This window comes from Lithobates pipiens, unplaced genomic scaffold (assembly GCF_037356315.1).
Source record: "Lithobates pipiens isolate NorthernLeopardFrog02 unplaced genomic scaffold, aLitPip1_a1.2 Scaffold_16, whole genome shotgun sequence".
Classification (NCBI taxonomy): Eukaryota; Metazoa; Chordata; class Amphibia; order Anura; family Ranidae; genus Lithobates; species Lithobates pipiens.
In genome coordinates this window covers 13,903,797-13,924,761 of record NW_027507748.1, presented here as the reverse complement: position 1 = coordinate 13,924,761, position 20,965 = coordinate 13,903,797, and the positions used below count along the sequence as shown (strand labels likewise).

General features: G+C 48.2%; 1 protein-coding gene across 1 annotated transcript in view; it reads left to right on the top strand.

The window, feature by feature from the left end:
* The window catches only part of GSK3B (glycogen synthase kinase 3 beta), a 130,760-nt gene that overhangs the window by 54,148 nt on the left and 55,647 nt on the right, over positions 1-20,965 (top strand). Inside the window, 4 exon segments of the mRNA XM_077479374.1 lie at positions 38-116; positions 5,385-5,665; positions 6,977-6,995; positions 10,852-10,985. Of these exon segments, the coding sequence (XP_077335500.1) occupies positions 38-116; positions 5,385-5,665; positions 6,977-6,995; positions 10,852-10,985 (513 nt within the window).

Here is a 20,965-nt window from a genome sequence, read left to right as displayed (position 1 = left end):
TTTTATTTTTTTTAAACGACAAACGTTTTTGCTTCAGGCAACAGAACGCTCAGATGTGAGCAGGGGCGACTGGAATCAATGGGATTTGGCTTGTTGGGCGTTCTTGAGGTTCACAGGTGAGCGATTTTTCAAGCTGTGAATAAGGTTTAAGGGCCACTCCACCTGAAGCTGCCATTTTCAGTGTTTAGTAGCTAAAAAAAAAAAAGTTAATGTTTATATATCTGAAGCTGGGGTTGTGGGGAGGGGCATTTAGGGCCCCGTCATTTCTAACAGCAGCCCCGTCCCTGGCCCACACCCCCTTCATTCATTGCACTTCAGTTTCAATCATGGAGGTTCAGCATTGCATGTGGGTGGTAAACTGGTACCTAGGGTGGTCTTCATGCAAATGCAGCCTGCCTAGGAACACCCACTCCTCCAGACTTACACCCACCCATCAATACATTCTGATATTTGCATAACTCCTCCTAAGTGCCCGCCCACTGCTTTCATCAGAGCTGAGGGGCTCTTAAGAGTACCGACGCAGGGTGCTGTGATGTTGCTGGGGATCTCCAACCACCCACCACCCGTTTTTTCAATTTTTGTAAACAATGCAGCTCCGCCCGCACGGCTGCATCATTCAATAAAAGTTTTCTGTAAATGAATAAACTACAAGTACCATCAGCCATTGCAGCTGACGGCTTGTAGTTGTCAATGAACTGCCGGCGAGCTGGTGGTCGTAGTTCATGGATTCTTCCTGCACTCGAGTAACTGCCTTGCCCCGTACAGCTACCTTGAGAGTCTTCAGGAGCTTTTTGGCTAAGATCAAGTGTAGTAATGCCTTCTTGGTAGTAATGGGGCTGCGGTGGTCTGGCCGAGGGCCGGGCTGTGAGAGAAGCCCGGGGTCTATGTGCTCCTGGAGTTGCAGTCCAGGGTTCTATTTTGGCCAAGATCAAGTGTAGTATCTGTTCTCATCAGTGATCTGGTGGAGGTTCTGTGCTGTCGTTCTGACCTGACCAAGGTTGGGGTGGTGGCGGCTTTGAATCTCTGTTAGAGTGATGGGGGGCTTGGAAGGTCAGTACCGGCTGGAACAGAACCCGGGGCACCCACAGGCAGTTGGGGCACGGGAGTAATTCCCCTAGGAAAGCTTGAAGAGCCCATTACCTCCTGGTTTGAACGTTCTACCTTGCAAGGTCATGGGCTGGGCAAGCAGAAGGTCCGCTATGTCTGTCCCCTGGAAGTGGTCGTCCTAGGGGTGCTCTTGGTAACGCTAGGTTGTGGGACCCCACGATGTGAACGGGACACGTGGTCAGAGCACTAAATTTGCACTGCGTCTTTTAGGGCTGGGCCTTATGACTAAGTCCGGGGACAGTTTTTGTCTACCAGGCCTCAGGGCCCGGCCAGTTGCACACTTGCCCGGACACTTTTTATTCATTTTTCGCCCACGGTTTGTCACTAATTTCACTTTTTGTGAGTTTTCTCAGAGGAAGGGCGTGAGTCCTCGGGCCTGCCCTGATGTCTAGGGGGAGGATGTGTGGCCCTCAGGTGGGGGGGGGGGGTGGTCTCTTCAGGAGAGCCCTTCGACCTTGTATTCAACGATTGGCTTCGGCTGAACTAGAAGAACGGGGCCTGCCAGGCTTTCTGGCTAGGTAGACCTTGGTCACTTTCAGAAACCTTGCGCCCTGGGGCATCAGGGTAGAGGTCCTATTTCTTTGGGGGGGGGGGGGGGAGTAAAAGCACACCCTCAAGTGCACTTTTTAGGGTGTGTTTGCAAGTGCACGTTTTTTTGTTCACATACGGGTTTTTCAGTTTAGGAATGAGTCTGCAGGAGCCTTGCATCGCACCCATGTTTCTAATGATCGTGGGTGCAATGCCCTACAGGCTCCCTAGGAATTTTTCTTTATTTTATTTTTTAAATAATTGAGCAGCACTAATCTGCATTTTTACCCCCTAAGCATAAATCTTCCCTCCAATAAAAATCTACCTCCTGCTGAAATCCACTTCCCAACACAAATCTGTGCCAACCCCCCCAGCTCAATTCCCCATATGCCCACCCAACAGCATAAACCCACCACCCTGAAAAAAAAAAAGAAAATTTCCCTACTCCTAGTATAAATCCTCTACCCCTCATATTTCCGTTTTATAGAGAGATTTTCCCAATAATGTTTTCAGCAGACAGGAAGTGAGAAGAACTCCGCACCAGCATCTGTCTAAAGTCCTGCATGCGTTAGTTTGGCAATGCATATAAAGCTGGATTGTATTGTGTTCTGCTTTTCTCAAGACCTCCTACTCTCAAGCTCCCTCATCTCCTCCTCCCACGCTTGTCTCCTCCTCCTCCCACGCTTGTCGCCTCCTCCTCCCACGCTTGTCGCCTCCTCCTCCCACGCTTGTCGCCTCCTCCTCCTCCCACGCTAGTAGCCTCCTCCTCCTCCCACGCTAGTAGCCTCCTCCTCCTCCCATGCTAGTCGCCTCCTCCTCCTCCCACGCTAGTCGCCTCCTCCTCCTCCCACGCTAGTCGCCTCCTCCTCCTCCCACGCTAGTCGCCTCCTCCTCCTCCCACGCTAGTCGCCTCCTCCTCCTCCCACGCTAGTCGCCTCCTCCTCCTCCCACGCTAGTCGCCTCCTCCTCCTCCCACGCTAGTCGCCTCCTCCTCCTCCCACGCTAGTCGCCTCCTCCTCCTCCCACGCTAGTCGCCTCCTCCTCCTCCCACGCCGCCGCCTCCTCCTCCCACGCTAGTTGCCTCCTCCTCCTCCCACGCTAGTTGCCTCCTCCTCCTCCCACGCTAGTCGCCAGGATTTCTCCAGAGCCTCTCCCATCCTCTGGAACTCGCTACCTCCACCTGTCCCGCTATCCACCTACTCTTGCTACCTTCAGGCGCATGATCCCTAAAAACTCAACTCTTCAGGAAAGCCGATCACGTCTCCAACTAATCTCCTACCACTTCCATCAGCTCATTCCCCACAGTTACAACCTTTTGTACCACCTGCCCCACCCTATTAGATTGTAAGCTCTTCTGAGCAGGGCCCTCTTAATTCTCTTGTATTTTATTGTTTTATAACTGTATTGTCTCCCTTTTTATATTGTAAAGTGCTGCATAAACTGTTGGCACTATATAAATCCTGAATAATAATTGTGTGTGTGTGGGTGGGGGTTGTGTGTGTGTGTGTGGGGGGGGGGTTGTGTGTGTGTGTGTGTGTATTTGGTGTAAATGACATCCTAGCCTTGCAGGGCCCAGCTCCCAGGGTTTACCAGGGGGCCAATTGGTGCCGCAGGTCACACTGTAGTAGCGGAACAGCTGTGATTGCACACAAAGACGACTTGGCGGGGCCCCTCCACCCCCACCCACCCCCCCATGTCGCTTTTTTTTTTTTTTTTCCAGGACAAAGCAATTCCCAGAGGTCACATGTCAGAGAGGAGAGATTAACCCTTCCCTCTCCTTGCCCAGAATTAATTTCTCATTGTGGAGACCCTGATTAGTATTCATTTCCCCGGGTGCATTGCCTTCGTCTCGGTTCACACTGGTGCGATGCAGGAAACGCACAAGATTCTCTGCGTTTCCCCGCATGGCATCACGCTCTAAGCAATCGCACGGTGTCCATGTAATCTACCTCGGGGGGGGGGGGGGGGCAGGCTAATGTTAATGACGCCCCAAAACAGATTGCAGAATGCAGTGCAATTGCCAGAATTGCATCGCATTCAATGCGATTCAGGTGCGGAGGAAATAGCGGTTTCTGCACTATTTTGGTGCAAATGCAATACGATTTCAGCCATACAAACTGACCAGTGTGAACTATCCTTCCCTATACCCAGTGAGGTGACTGGCCTCACGTGATACACACAGAGATGAAACAAGTCCTTCTACATAAGTTGTACCTGTTTTATCTACAGCCATCTCTCCTCTACATCTGTTAAAAGTGAAGCTTGTCTGAGCTGTCAGAAAAAAAAAAAGGGACAGAGAGGCTCCTCACTCTGCATAGCTCAGTAAGGAGAGCTCTGAGAGCTGATTGGAGGGAAGAGACACACACTCCCACCCTTTACACAGCACGCAGGAGCAGAGCTGAGGCTGTCAGTCAGCAGAAGGTCCCTCCCCCGTCCCCATTCTTCTCTTGGTGTCAGGAAAACATGTCAGAAGTGATTCCTGCTGATAGCAGTGTAATGAAGCAGCAGACAGAAATTAGACTTAATTGAGACAAGTACACACTATAGATAAAAACTTTACAAAGATAAATGGGCATGGTGAAGCGGTCTCTTTAGCCTATATTGTGTTTAAAGGGAATTCCAGACGGATCTGCAAAAAGTAAGGCAGCCGGCTACAAGTACTGTAGCGGCTGATTTTAGAAAAATGGTACTTGCCAGTCCAGCCCTGTCTTTGTGCAAGCTGAAATCTTCAGCATTAACTTTTGGTCTTGCGATGCCATCTTGGATTTGGGAGGCGGCTGTGACTTGCAGACCAGTCACATTTGGCTCCCCACCATGCACACATAAGATGTCATGAAGCCTCCTGGGATGTGTGATGCATCCCAGGGGCCTGTGGGAAGGTGGGCCCAGCAAATGTCATCCTCGCCTAGGTAAGGAGTAAGGAAGTTGGGAAGCAAGTACCTACCCAAAAGAAAAATCCTGTGATGCCAGCGCAGAAGAAGGGTGACGCCGGCGCATCCCGGGCGCAGAAGAAGGGTGACCCCGGCGCAGAAGAAGGTTGACCCCGGCGCATCCTGGCACAGAAGAAGGGTGACGCCGGCGCAGAAGAAGGGTGACGCTGGCGCATCCCGGCGCAGAAGAAGGGTGCCGCCGGCGCAGAAGAAGGGTGCCGCCGGCGCAGAAGAAGGGTGACGCCGGCGCAGAAGAAGGGTGATGCCGGCGCAGAAGGGTGACGCCGGCGCATCCCGGCGCAGAAGAAGGGTGACGCCGGCGCATCCCGAAGTGTTTTAGAAATATCTAGAAATCTGGATATGAAATAGTCATGGAAATACGGAACAACAAATGTGCAAATTGCATCGTCAGTTGGTAAACGTTTGAACCCTAACCCAGTACAAACTGGTTTCCATGTTGTGAGTCTTCTGGTATTTTGAAGATCTTGGACTCTGGAAGAGTAGATAAGGGTTATTCTCCCCCCACCACGCGGGTCTTTTCACCTACACGGGCCAAAGTGTATTAGAAGACCCATGTAGAAGACGTGTGAGGCCTACGCAGCCCCGTGCGGAAGAAGGGTGAGGCCTACGCAGCCCGTGCAGAAGAGGGGTGAGGCCTACGCAGCCCGTGCAGAAGAGGGGTGAGGCCTACGCAGCCCGTGCAGAAGAGGGGTGAGGCCTACGCAGCCCGTGCAGAAGAGGGGTGAGGCCTACGCAGCCCGTGCAGAAGAGGGGTGAGGCCTACGCAGCCCGTGCAGAAGAAGGGTGAGGCCTACGCAGCCCCGTGCAGAAGAGGGGTGAGGCCTACGCAGCCCCCGTGCAGAAGAGGGGTGAGGCCTACGCAGCCCCCGTGCAGAAGAAGGGTGAGGCCTACGCAGCCCCCGTGCAGAAGAAGGGTGAGGCCTACGCAGCCCCCGTGCAGAAGAAGGGTGAGGCCTACGCAGCCCCCGTGCAGAAGAAGGGTGAGGCCTACGCAGCCCCCATGCAGAAGAAGGGTGAGGCCTACGCAGCCCCCATGCAGAAGAAGGGTGAGGCCTACGCAGCCCCCATGCAGAAGAAGGGTGAGGCCTACGCAGCCCCCATGCAGAGGGGGGGTGAGGCCTACGCAGCCCCATGCGGAAGGGGGGGGGTGGCCTACGCAGCCCCATGCAGAAGGGGGGGGGTGAGGCCTACGCAGCCCCATGCAGAAGGGGGGGGTGAGGCCTACGCAGCCCCATGCAGAAGGGGGGGGGGTGAGGCCTACGCAGCCCCATGCAGAAGGGGGGGGGTGAGGCCTACGCAGCCCCATGCAGAAGGGGGGGGGGTGAGGCCTACGCAGCCCCCATGCAGAAGGGGGGGGGTGAGGCCTACGCAGCCCCCATGCAGAAGGGGGGGGTGAGGCCTACGCAGCCCTGTGCGGAAGGGGGATGAGGCCTACGCAGCCCCCATGCGGAAGGGGGGGGGGTGAGGCCTACGCAGCGCCATGTGTTTTAGAAGATATATCAAATCTGGATATGAAATAGTCATGGAAATACGGAACAGCAAATGTGCAAATTGCATCATCAGTTGGTAAACGTTTGAAACCTAACCCAGTAAAAACTAGTTTCCATGTTGTGAGTCTTCTGGTATCTTGAAGATCTTGGACTCTGGAACAGTAGATAACGGTTAACGCTCTCACCACGCGGGTCTTTTCACCTTGGGGCAGATTTGTATTTGCTCTTCTTAGGAAAATATGTCGAGGTGAATGTTTACTCCCATGTTAAAAAAAAATAAAAAAAATCAGTGAAGACAGAAACGTCAATCAATGGATGAAACCACACAGAACCAGTTTTCTGAGCTGAGCAAAGGTGACAGCCCACGTCTGCCGTCCGTTCTCCTGTGCTGTCCCTGTGCTTCCATGCTGCAACGCCAGGGCCAGTCGCTGTGCTCTAGTCGATGTGCTTCCATGCTGCAACGCCAGGGCCAGTCGCTTTGCTCTAGTCGCTGTGCTTCCATGCTGCAACGCCAGGGCCAGTCGCTGTGCTCTAGTCTCTGTGCTTCCATGCTGCAACGCCAGGGCCAGTCGCTGTGCTCTAGTCGCTGTGCTTCCACGCTGCAACGCCAGGGAGTGTTTGATGTTTTTTTGCAAAAGCTTTCCATACCATAGTGCCACGATTTATTTACTTATTCATTTTTTTGCTGCTCTCAGATATTTTGGGAATGGCCTCCCATATACAGGTTTATAGAGTCTCCCTCTGTGGGCAGCATACCTGCTTAACTGCTAAGATAAGAATAGTTAGCTGCACTGAAAAAGAAACAGTCACCATACACTTGAAGCTAAATTCAGAGCAAATATATTCTGAATATATTTATCATGTGTATTCTTGAATCCCGGTGAGCTTTGTGTATTCCAGATCTGTATGGTAATCCAACGTGAGACTTCCTGTAATAAAGACTGCTCAATACTGCCCTCTCTCCTTGTGCAGGGGGGACTGGTCTTGTCTCCGCCCCCTCCTGTAGTTTTCTGCAAGCAGTCTGCAGTGGGTGGAGACTTTTGGGCTCCTCCCATGGGTCTGCTCTCTCCCTCTACTTGTGCAGGGCGACTGGTCTTGTCCCCGCCCCCTCCTGTAGTATTCTGCAGGCAGGCTGTAGTGGGTGGGGCCTGCTGGGCCTCTCCCTCATGCAGAGTGACTGGTCTTGTCTCCGCCCACTCCTGTTGTTTTTCTTCAGGCAGTCTGTAGTGGGTGGGGTCTCCTGGGCCCCTCCCACGACTCTCCTTTCTGCACACACCAAGTTCAGCACAGTGATGTCATCATTGCAACTTTTACAAGGTAACATCTGTCTTTGTAAAGGCGCACACAAAGTGATTTTATATCCTTTGTCGCCATTTGATAAATGGCTCTATATTTAGGATGTATCCGGTCTATAAACCAGAGGCTCTGGATGGACAGTTGGATAAATGGCTCTATATTTAGGATGTATCCGGTCTATAAACCAGAGGCTCTGGACAGACAGTTGGATAAATGGCTCTATATTTAGGATGTATCTGGTCTATAAACCAGAGCCTCTGGACGGACAGTTGGATAAATGGCTCTATATTTAGGATGTAGCCGGTCTATAAACCAGAGGCTCTGGATGGACAGTTGGATAAATGGGTCTATATTTAGGATGTATCCGGTCTATAAACCGAGGCTCTGGATGGACAGTTGGATAAATGGCTCTATATTTAGGATGTATCTGGTCTATAAACCAGAGGCTCTGGACAGACAGTTGGATAAATGGCTCTATATTTAGGATGTATCCGGTCTATAAACCAGAGGCTCTGGATGGACAGTTGGATAAATGGTTCTATATTTAGGATGTATCCGGTCTATAAACCAGAGGCTCTGGATGGACAGTTGGATAAATGGTTCTAAATTTAGGATGTATCTGGTCTATAAAGCAGAGGCTCTGGATGGACAGTTGGATAAATGGCTCTATATTTAGGATGTATCCGGTCTATAAACCAGAGGCTCTGGATGGACAGTTGGATAAATGGCTCTATATTTAGGATGTATCTGGTCTATAAACCAGAGGCTCTGGACAGACAGTTGGATAAATGGCTCTATATTTAGGATGTATCCGGTCTATAAACCAGAGGCTCTGGATGGACAGTTGGATAAATGGCTCTATATTTAGGATGTATCTGGTCTATAAACCAGAGGCTCTGGACAGACAGTTGGATAAATGGCTCTATATTTAGGATGTATCTGGTCTATAAACCAGAGGCTCTGGATGGACAGTTGGATAAATGGTTCTATATTTAGGATGTATCTGGTCTATAAAGCAGAGGCTCTGGATGGACAGTTGGATAAATGGCTCTATATTTAGGATGTATCCGGTCTATAAACCAGAGGATCTGGATGGACAGTTGGATAAATGGGTCTATATTTAGGATGTATCCGGTCTATAAACCAGCAGATACAAAGTTCTGTGACTAGGATCCCTGTGAAGCCGGCCATAGTCGAGTTGATAACCGGATGTTCTGCCGGTCCAAAAAAAAAAAAAAAAGTGCATATGACATTGCCATCATTTGGTTATCCAAAATAAAATCCAGCCTATTGGATCGGGCACTTTCGATCACGTTTCGCAGCCGTCACACCAATGATGCAAAAAACGCAGGAAGGAGAGGCAGCAGCAGGAGCCATTTGGCTTCTTACTGCTGTCCATCAAATCCTGTAAAGAGGGGCGGGGCCAAGCCGTGCTGTTTGTGAGTATGGATGCAGGCAGCGCCGCTTCGAAATTGAGACCACATGAGTGCTGATTTTTGTCTTCAGATTTACCATACTGCATACAAGTTGAAACGCCTAAAGGTTTGACACCTCATATGGTTTTGATAAATCTGAAGGAAAAAATCAGCAGAAAATCTGATGGTGTGTATGGGGCTTTACGTTTTTTTTTTTTTTTTTTTTTTTTTTTGTGTTTTTTTTTTTTTTTTTTATCTATTTTTTCTGTGTTTTATTAAAATTTTATTTTTTGGCAATTTTAAAATTCATAACTCACCACAAAGGACCCTGCCATGGATTGCGGGGGGACTCCCATTACATTTTTATTTCATTTTTTTTTTTTTTGTTTTCTGAACAACCTGCAAATTTTTTTTTAAAAAAAGCTAAAGTGTTTCTGGTTTCCATTGAAGCCCATGGAGCCGATATCACGCTGCAGAACAGCAACCTAGCGTTGCGCTGCGCTGCTTTGATGTGAACTGGCACCATTAGAAAATAATGCGATTACCATTGACCTGTGATTCTGTGCGACTTCAGTCGCATCGGGCCTAAATTATTTTTTTTATTTTATTTTTTATTTAGTTAACATTTTATACTTCCTCTTTTATGAGATTCTTGATCCTCACCTTACATCTTGCACTGAATGTCTTGTTGCAGAATTCTTTTGTGTAGTAACAATCTGTGATTGTCGGTGAGAATTGCAGCTTTGCATAGAGTGATCCTCTGTGGACGGAGATCTTTTTATTTATTTTTTGATCTTTATGGTAATAGTATTTGTATGGGATGCTGGGCAGGTTACCCCCGGGATCCGCTTTAGGGGGCAGAGGGCGTTTCCTCTGTCTCTGAATAGCATGAGCATCAAAGCAGACAGGAAGCAGCCGCTTCCCCCCCCCCTCCCCCCACTCATTGTCCTGCAGAGCAGCTATAAATCACATGACCGCTCGGACTGCGGCCCGAATGCTGACCGCGTGCTGCAGATTAAAGGTGGTGGCCCTGCCGGTGGTCTCCTGACGTTTTGGGGGGTCACGTGACCCCGTGTCCTGACCCCGCACTGACTGTTTTTTCCTTGCTCTTTTCTTTCCGCTTATTCCTGTTTGAGCGGTTTTACTCCTCGCCGACCTATAATTACTTTTTTCATAAGCTTGGCACTGATTCATCCGCCAGAAATAGCAGCAGCATGGAAGTGTGCGATGTGCCATTGTCTGCGCTCACCGAAGCCGGAGGAATTCATCGTCATCATCATCGTCGTCATCATCATCATCATCATCATCATCATCATCATCATCATCATTATCATCATCTTGTGCCACCAGTGGCTTGGAGCATCTCCCCTTCTGTAAGGGGGTGCTACTATGTATGGGGGAGTCCTCTATGCTTACCTTATCATTGATTGATTGGGAAGGGGGAGGGGGGCAGCGTGACCGATTTATCAGACTATCCCTTTTCTCTGTTATTGGGAAGTGCGACTCGTCTGTCAGTGTGATGTCATAGATCACATGAGTTATTGGTGTAACAGGACAGATCCCTGAATCATCCCTTATTATCGGTGTACCAGAGAAGATCTCTGGATCCTTCCTCTATTAATAAGGTGACAGAACAGATCTCTGGATCCTCCGATTTAATAATGGTTTGACAGAACAGATCTCTGGATCCCTCCTCTATTAATAATGTGACAGAACAGATCTCTAGATCCTCCAACTAATAATGGCGTCACAGAACAGATCTCTGGATCCTCCCTCTATTGACAGATCTCTGGATCCTCCAATTAATGGTGTGACAGAACAAATCTCTGGGTCCTCCAATTTAATAATGGTGTGACAGAACAGATCTCTGGATCCTTCCTCTATTAATAATGTAACAGAACAGATCTCTAGATCCTCCTCCTATTAATGGCGTGACAGAACAGATCTCTGGATCCTCCAACTAATAATGGCGTGACAGAACAGATCTCTGGATCCTCCCTCTATCAACAGATCTCTGGATCCTCCCTCTATTAACAGATCTCTGGATCCTCCCTCTATTAACAGATCTCTGGATCCTCCCTCTATTAACAGATCTCTGGATCCTCCCTCTATTAACAGATCTCTGGATCCTCCCTCTATTAACAGATCTCTGGATCCTCCCTCTATTAACAGATCTCTGGATCCTCTGATTAATAATGGTTTGACAGAACAGATTTCTGGACCCTTCCTCTATTAATAATGTGACAGAACAGATCTCTAGATCCTCCAACTAATAATGGTGTCACAGAACAGATCTCTGGATCCTCCCTCTATCAACAGATCTCTGGATCCTCCGATTAATAATGGTGTGACAGAACAGATCTCTGGATCCCTCCTCTATTAATAATGTGACACAACAGATCTCTGGATCCTTCCTCTATTAATAATGTGACACAACAGATCTCTGGATCCTTCCTCTATTAATAATGTGACAGAACAGATCTCTGGATCCTTCCTCTATTAATAATGTGACACAACAGATCTCTGGATCCTTCCTCTATTAATAATGTGACACAACAGATCTCTGGATCCTTCCTCTATTAATAATGTGACGCAACAGATCTCTGGATCCTTCCTCTATTAATAATGTGACACAACAGATCTCTGGATCCTTCCTCTATTAATAATGTGACACAACAGATCTCTGGATCCTTCCTCTATTAATAATGTGACAGAACAGATCTTTGGATCCTTCCTCTATTAATAATGGTGTCACAGAACAGATCTCTGGATCCTCCTTCTATTAATAATGTGACAGAACAGATCTCTGGATCCTCCTGTTCTGTCACATTATTAATAAAAGATCTCTAGATCCTCCTATTAATGGTGTGACAGAACAGATTTCTGGATCTTCCCATCAGTTAAAGGCAAAGATCACTTTTAGTAACATCTTAGATGTTGCACTCATATTTTGGGGTGTAACATGTTACTATGCACCCCCTCTCCCTGCGCACCCCCTCTCCCCGCACCCCCTGTCACATTTTAAAAACGCCTCTACCCACACACAGCCTCACCATGAACAAGAGGACAAAACAAATGGTTGAAGCAAAAGATGGACACCTAGGAGACTGCAGGACCAATCACACATGCTCAGTGGGCCGCAAGATGTCAGTCTGCTGCCCACAGTTAGTTACATGGGTTAAAAAAAATATTTTTATTTATTTATTTGTTTTTTTTTTAAAGTCAGCAGCTACAGCATTTATACATTTTTTGTTTATGTGGCATGGGTAGCACAGTGGCTAAGCGGTTGGCACTTCTGCCTGGCAGAACTAGGGTCACCAGTTCGAATCCCAACCAAGGCACAGCCTGCCTGCATGGTTCTCCCTGTATCCGCGTGGGTTTCCTCCGGGTAATCCGGTTTTCTGCCACACTCCATACACATGCTGGTAGGTTAATTGGCTCCTGTCTAAATTGGCCCCAGTATGTGTTGTATATGGATGTGAGATGGGACCTTAGATTGTAAGCTCCTTGAGGGCAGGGACTGATGTGACTGTACAATGTATATGTCAAACGCTGGGTAAATTGACAGCGCTCGCTATATAAGCACCTGAAATTATAAATACATGTTATCTACCTGTAAAGTCTCCCTTGTGTAGACTTCCGAAATCCCAGGGACTTCTGCGGGGTGCCGCCATCTTGGAAGTGATGTCAACAGACACGGAGTCTTTACTCAGGTGACAGAATCGCCGTGATACGATTCTAGGAAAAATGAGAATCACAATTTTTTTATTTTTTTTTGCTAGGAATAAAGATCACGTTTCTCCCAGCGTAACATCATCTTTCACATCATACAAATAAATTGGGCTAACATTACTGTTTAGTTTTTTTATTAATTGAAGTGTATTTTCTTCCAACAAAATTGCATTTGAAAGACCTCTGAACAAATACGGTGTGACATAAAATATTGCAACAACCACCATTTTATTCTCTAGGGTCTCTGCAAAAAAATAAAAATGTGTGTGTGTGTGTGTGTATATATATGTATGTATGTATATATGTATATGTGTGTGTATATGTGTGTGTGTGTGTGTGTGTGTATATATATATATATATATATATATATATATGTGTGTATATATATATATATATATATATGTGTGTATATATATATATATATATATATATATATAATATTTATATATATATAATATATATTATTTATATATATATATTATTTATATATATATATATAATATATATTATTTATATATATATAATATATATTATTTATATATATATATATAGAGAAAGAAATATATATTATATTTTATATATATATATATATATATATAATAAAAAAATTTTTGTATATGTGTGTTTGGGGGTTCTAAGTTATTTTCTAGTAAAAAATTATTTTACCTTGAAACCAATAAGTGTTAAATAAAAAAAAATATATATATAAAGTTTAGTCTTTTAAATGGTTAACCACTTCAATACCGGGCGCTGTCGCCTCTTCCTGCCCGGGACAATTTTGCGCTTTCAGCACTGTCGCACTTTGAATGACAATTGCGCGGTCGTACTACACTGTACCCAAACTAAATTTTTATAATTTTTTTTCCCCCCACAAATAGAGATTTCTTTTGGTGGTATTTGATCACCTCTGCGGTTTTTTATTTTTTGCTAAACAAATGAAAAAAGCCTGACATTTAAAAAAATAATTTTTTTTTTTTTATTTCTGTTATAAAATGTTTTCTCCTTCACTGATGGGCAATGATGAGTCGGCATTGATGGGCACTTATGAGGCACTGATATGCAGGACTGATGGGCACTAATAGATGGCAATGGACAGCACTGGTTGGGCAGGTACTGACATGACAGGCATTAATGTGTGCCACTGCTTGACAATGTGATGGGCACTGATTGGCAATGTGATGGGGCTGTACTGATAATCAATGTGCTGATTTTCAGCACAGACACCCCCCCCCGACAAGGAGAGCTGTCAATCGGCTCTCACTGTCAGCACGAACCTTGAAGTGCCGTTTACCGGCACTTCCTGGTTCTTGCAATGATCAGCTGTGATTGGTTACGGCTGATCACGTGGTATGAAGCCTCTGCTTCTTATCACGATCGACCCCAGATCGCCGCGCTGGGCACTCGCCAGCATGTTATCCTGCTGGACGTCATATGACTCCCAGGCAGGATAACAGAACCACTTCCCGGCCGTCATTCTGTTATAGACCGGGTGGGAAGTGGTTAAACTTCCCTCATTTACAGACGGAAGTTAATTCCTTTGATCTGAAGAGCAAAACGTTACAATGTTTAGAGTTGGCTCAGTGGCCGAGGAATGTTGTGAAAATTGGCAGACTGCCTGTTTGTTTTTTTTTGTTTTGTTTTTTGCGCAGAAAACTGCATAGAAATGGGAAAATGCTTTAAGCTCGCGGGGGGGGGGGGGGGAGAGTATCGCAATCTCGATTCTTAACGATTAATCGTGCAGCTCTAATCTATGGCAGTCTTTCTTAAAGAGGAGTTCCAGCCTGATAAAATAAGATATTATTATTATTTTATTTTTTTATTTTTTGTTCAGCAGCTACAAATACTGTAGCTGCTGACTTTTAGTATAGAGACACCTATACAGGGAGCCCGCGATGTCGGCCTCCCCAAAGCCGATCCGTCCATCGGCCTTCCGGGTGCAGGTGCTGGCAAATTCACTAAGAAAAACGGGAAGTGAAGCCTTGCAGCTTCACTTCCTGTTTTCTGCTGCGCTTTCTGAATGGGTCCCCGCTTGTCTTCTGGGACCTGTGTCCCAGGAGGAGGAAGGAAGGGACGAAAATTGCGTAGATCGCTGCCATATGATTGCGCCGATGTTACCCAGAAGTGGGAGCGGGTACCCTTTATTTTTTGACATGTATCTGCCCCCCTCCAAAAGGTGCCTAATGTGGCAGCAGAAGGAGGGGGGGAAGCAAAAAAGCAGAGCTTCCACTTTTGGGTGGAGCGCCGCTTTAACTTTTGGGTGGAGCGCCGCTTTAACTTTTGGGTGGAGCGCCGCTTTAACTTTTGGGTGGAGCGCCGCTTTAACTTTTGGGTGGAGCGCCGCTTTAACTTTTGGGTGGAGCGCCGCTTGAACTTTTTCCAACATGGAGGAATCCCTGCTATAATGAGGAGACTGTCTACAGCTCGGGGTACATTGATGTGAACAAGAAGTGCTGTACTAGGGAATTCATTAGTCATTTTCTCTTGCAAGTCCGGAGACACATTGCAGGCAATAAAAAAAAGAAAAAAAGTTTATGGAAAGGAAAGTTTTTAGCAAGTAAGCATTTAGGATACCTTCTTTTTATTTTTTTTTATTTTTTTGCCTGCAATTTTGATGACCGGGTCTCTTTTGAAGATCTTTTGGACCTCCTGTCTTTGATCCATGGGGGGGGGGGGGTGTGTGTATGACATCATTGAACCCTCTTCCTCCCGATCTGAACTGATGGAAACTGATCTCTAGATACTCCCTCCCTTTTGGAGATCCACGTTTTGTAGTCTATTGCCTGGCCGCAGAACTGATCTCTGGATCCTCCAGCGATCTTTTGTGATGTAGCCGATCTTTTGGTGAAATCCACGATTATGGAATCGCGTCGGCGTGATACACTCACGTTTTCATCGCCTCCTTCCTTTTAGCGTCCCCCCCCCCCCCCCGATGTGCCGTCTTATTTTAGAACGATGATTTGTCATGCCGTTCCCGAGAACGCTCTTCTCAGATCTCCTCGTCTCACTTCAGACGTACAATTATACTTGCCTGTCACAAAAATTCTTCTATTTTCTATAAAAAAAAAAAAAAGCATGTCTTCCCGCGATTTGCCGCGGGCGCGATGTTCGACAAAATTAGTCAAATTTTGTCTGATATTTTATTAATGAAGAATTCTATTTTTGAGGACGCGTAATTGATTTAAATATTCGATGTAATGGCTTTTGGCCAAGCGGGAGTTTTGCTCTCCGCCATTGCCAGCTGTTTTTTCTTCCGTCGTGTGGTTTGGTTGGAGCCGCCGTGTGATCATTCAGGACCCACAAAATGATAATCGGCGCCATTTACTAGCTGCGTTTTTTACCACCAACTCCCCCCCTCCCTCCCCCACCCAGAATTCTCTTCTCTACATCTATTCAAAGTGCAAAAATATAAAGCTTTCCTGAGAGTTCAGAACAAAAAAGGGTGCGGAGAGCTGAAGAAACACTCTGCAGAGCTCAGAGAGCTGATTGGAGGAAATGGACACACCCCTCCTTCACGCAGGAACAGAGCTGAGGCTGCCAATCACAGGCTGTGTGCTGGAATTCCCTCCCCTGTCACCATTTCTCTCTTGGTGTCAGGGAAAACTTGTCAGAAGTGACTCGTGCTGATAACCTCCCCCCCCCGAATGCGACCCCAAAACTGAATGGTGCAATCACCTCGCCTTTGCATGTAACCCTGTGAGCTCAGAAGACGTGGCTACTGGGGGGGGGGGGGCATGTTTGCCCCACCGGCTGAGGGACTGCAAGCATCAGCACGGCGCCCTGTAGCTTAGAGCTGGGCAATTTTCTCCCCCCAAAAAAATCTGCTATTTTTTATTCATTCATTTATTTTTCATAAAAACTCGGTTCACGATTCGAATCCTTTTTTTTTTTTTTGATGGACACCACGACGGTCCTGAGGAGCTACGGGCAGGAGTTCTTAGGCGAGGCCGTGGCTTTCATCAAAACACTCCTGCCCACACCTCCTCAAGGCCAGCGGTGTCAGCGCCGATCCTGGGGAGCTACGGGCAGGAGTTTTTAGGCGAGGCGTCGGCCTACTCCGCGGCGTCCAGCCTCGTGGACTAGGCCGAAGCCGTGCCCTCCCCTAAAAACTCCTGCCCGCAGCTCCTCAGGACCTGCACGGTGTCAGCGCCGGTCCTGGTGGGGGGGATCTAAAAAAAACGATTTGTTGAAAATTTGAATTGATTTGACCTCTCAACTCGATTCAAGATTCAAATCGATTTTTATTTTTTTTTTCCCCTGCCCTACCATAGCTCCAGATAGGAGTGAAGGGACACAAACTGACCACACTTGCATGGATTTGCTTCTGTGCCTGTCGTAGTCATAAAGCTCACAAAGGAATGGGCGACTGGCAGGGTCATCAGATATTTGAAAATTATATGCGCTACTGGCGCAAAAAAAAATAAATAAATCAAAGTATTTTATCAATAATTTTTGTTTGCTGCAGTCACTCTAGAGGAAATGATGAACAATGTGTGTAGCGGCGCCAACTTCTAAATGAATTTCTGTCTCACCACTTCTTCTGTTGTGACCATGTAAAAGAATAGTGTTTTGTGCCCCATTACTGTGGAGGGTTCCCACGGGGTTGCCCTCCAAGCCCCCTACTAAGTGATTTAATTATTTTACCAATACACTTCAATAACTAAAATACGTGCTCCTACGGGCGGATAAGTATCTGCTGCTAATTATAAAAAAAGAAATACCTAATGAGAGAAGAGTATGAGAGCTTAGTGTCTCTTTGTGGAAGCCGCCATCTTGGTAGAGGCAAGGTGATGATGTTTTCTCGTGCCGCACAGCCCTCCAGTAGGGAGAACCCGGTGGGCAGCACAATATGTGACCAAATCTCATTCCAGGTCTCCGAAAAATCGCAGGAAGTCGCACATCAACAGTCTACGGCAACGAGGCTGCATGCACAGGAGTGCCTAGGCACACTCGCTCACCAGAAAGTACACTATTTCCTGGAAAAAGTAAACTTTTTCTGGGAGATTCTCTTGTTCCCGGGTCTGTACACCCACTGTGCCCATTATGAGGGGTTCTCACCATCCCTGTACTGAGTTCCCGGGTCTGTACCCCCACTGTGCCCATTATAAGGGGTTTCCACCATCCCTGTACCAAGTTCCTTGGTCTGTACACCCGCTGTGCCCATTATAAGGGGTTCCCACCATCCCTGTGCTGAGTTCCCGGGTCTGTACCCCCACTGTGCCCATTATGAGGGGTTCTCACCATCCCTGTGCTGAGTTCCCGGGTCTGTACCCCCACTGTGCCCATTATAAGGGGTTTCCACCATCCCTGTACCAAGTTCCTTGGCCTGTACCCTCACTGAGGAGCTTACATTGGCTAACCGTAAAAAATCGGATCACGTTCAAGACCCTTTGCCTCACCCACAAATGCGTGCATAGAGAAGCTCCGCAATACCTAATGGAGAAAATAAATCATTACACACCAAACCGCAGTCTTCGATCAGCCAACAAAAACCTCCTCCTCGTGCCCAAAGCCCGGTATAAATCCAAGGGTGATCGGAGATTCGCTGTCCAAGGGCCTCTGCTATGGAATGCTCTACCAATCAACATCCGCCTGGAAGAAAATCACCTGGCTTTTAGGAAAAAACTCAAGACCTTCCTCTTTTAGCAGATGATCAAAGTCTCGCCACAGCGCCTAGAGGCGATTCAGTTCGCATTGCGCGCTATATAAGTATTTCATTCATTCATTCACTGTGCCCATTATAAAGGGTTTCCACCATCCCTGTACCAAGTTCCTTGGTCTGTACACCCGCTGTGCCCATTATGAGGGTTCCCACCATCCCTGTGCTGAGTTCCCGGATCTGTACACCCGCTGTGCCCATTATGAGGGGTTCCCACCATCCCTGTGCCAAGTTCCCAGGTCTGTACACCCGCTGTGCCCATTATGAGGGTTCCCACCATCCCTGTGCCAAGTTCCCAGGTCTGTACACCCGCTGTGCCCATTATGAGGGGTTCCCACCATCCCTGTGCCGAGTTCCCAGGTCTGTACACCTGCTGTGCCCATTATGAGGGGTTCCCACCATCCCTGTACTGAGTTCCCAGGTCTGTACACCCCGCTGTGCCCATTATGAGGAGTTCCCACCATCCCTGTGCTGAGTTCCCAGGGCTGTGCCCATTATGAGGGGTTCCCACCATCCCTGTACTGAGTTCCTGGGTCTGTACATCCGCTGTGCCCATTATGAGAAGTTCCCACCATCCCTGTGCCGAGTTCCCAGGTCTGTACACCCGCTGTGCCCATTATGAGGGGTTCCCACCATCCCTGTACTGAGTTCCTGGGTCTGTACATCCGCTGTGCCCATTATGAGAAGTTCCCACCATCCCTGTGCCGAGTTCCCAGGTCTGTACACCCGCTGTTGCCCATTATGAGGGGTTCTCACCATCCCTGTACTGAGTTCCTGGGTCTGTACATCCGCTGTGCCATTATGAGAAGTTCCCACCATCCTGTGCCGAGTTCCCAGGTCTGTACACCCGCTGTGCCCATTATGAGGGGTTCCCACCATCCCTGTGCTGAGTTCCCGGGTCTGTACACCCGCTGTGCCCATTATGAGAAGTTCCCTCCATCCCTGTGCTGAGTTCCCGGGTCTGTACACCCGCTGTGCCCATTATAGGGGTTCCCACCATCCCTGTGCCGAGTTCCAGGTCTGTACACCTGCTGTGCCCATTATGAGGAGTTCCCCACCATCCCTGTGCTGAGTTCCCAGGGCTGTGCCCATTATGAGGGTTCACAGACCATGTATGTGGAGGTGTAAAAAACAAAAGAAAAACGAAGGTTAATAACACTGAGGCCTGCTGGGTAATGTAAAGGGCATTATTCTGGTAGTTGGCTGTATGGGGTGCCAGTGACCTGTCAAATAGTGTCCCCCGTCGGATAGTGTCCACTGTGTACTGCGCATGCGCAGTACACAGGACAAGCAGATTCCGAAAATATCCGAAGATGAACGGCGCCTGCGCCGTGAGTCCAGGTTCTAGCCCCCACCATCCAAGTGGACATAGAATAAAAAAAGCCGAGCGAAGCGAGCCCGCGAGGGGCCCTCTAATATGTGCAGCCCTATGTCCACTTGGATGGTGGGGCTTGCACCTTCACTCACGGCGCAGCGCTGTTCATCTTCGGAGATTTTCCAAATCTCTCTTCTGCTCCGTACTGCGCTGCGCCTGCACAGTTCGGAGCGGACACTTTTCGGTAGGCGGACTGTATCTGTCACAACACTGGCTCCGGTTTCTGCAGATGGAGGTGAACCCGAAGGCCAACACTCTCCTCTTACAGGGCGATCCCTATGCGGATTGCGGTCACTTAGCGCTGACCTTTCCCAGCGAGGTGATTTCTGTCGGAGGATGGCTAACCGCTCGGTATAATTCTTTTTACAGAAAGCCGTATACAGAGACCTCAGACCTTGTATATGTGGGCTTCTCCCACGTCCTCCCACCTCTACGTATCATGTGTGTAACATTCAATCGCCCAAATCTTTTATTTTTTTTTATTTTTGTCTCCTCTTATGCAGCTTTATAGCTGCATTGTGCAAAAATGTCATGGAAGTAGTTGGAATGCAGCGTCATGTGACTCCTGTATGACGGTCCCGTTATCCGGTCTCTGAAGTGATCAGCGGAAACCAGCAGATTGCGAGAAGTAAACATGTTGTTTAATCGCTTGGGATCAGAGCCAGCTAATTGGCGGCCTGAAGAATGTGTACAGCGTGTTTTCAGAGCTTCACCTGTTGCTGTGCTGCCTAGCAGCCCTCCGTCCAATCATCACCGCGCGGCCACTCCCGGCATCCCTCCCGCAGGCTGCCACTCCGCTCTGGCTGCTGGGATAGGGCTCTTTGAGGTCACCACACACGCTACAATCTGGTATGAAAGCCGCAGAATGTGAGGACCGACCCAAACTTTCCAATCAGACATTCATTCGCACTACATAGTTGTATCAGTCTAAAAGGAAGTTGTACATTCAGTGAGTGTGGAAAGCTTTATAACCACCCCCCTTCCCACTCCCCTTCCCTCCTCCTTCCTCCTCTCCCCCTCTCCCCTTCCCTCCTCCTCCTGTCCCATCTCCCCTCCTCCTTCCCATCCCCCCCCTTCCTTCCCATCTTCCCCCCTCCTCCTTCCCCCATCTCCCTTCCCTCTTCCCCCATCTCCCCCCTCCTTCTTCCATCTCCCCCCCTCCTCCTTCCCATCTCCCCTTCCCTCCTTCCCACCATCTCCCCCTCCTCCTTCCCATCCCCCCCCTCCTCCTTCCCACCCCCCCCTCCTCCTTCCCATCTCCCCCCCTCCTCCTTCCCATCTCCCCCTCCTCCTTCCATCTTCCCATCTCCCCCTCCTCCTTCCCATCTCCCCCTCCTCCTTCCCATCTCCCCTTCCCTCCTTCCCACCATCTCCCCCCCCTCCTTCTTCCAATCTCCCCCCCCCTCCTCCTTCCC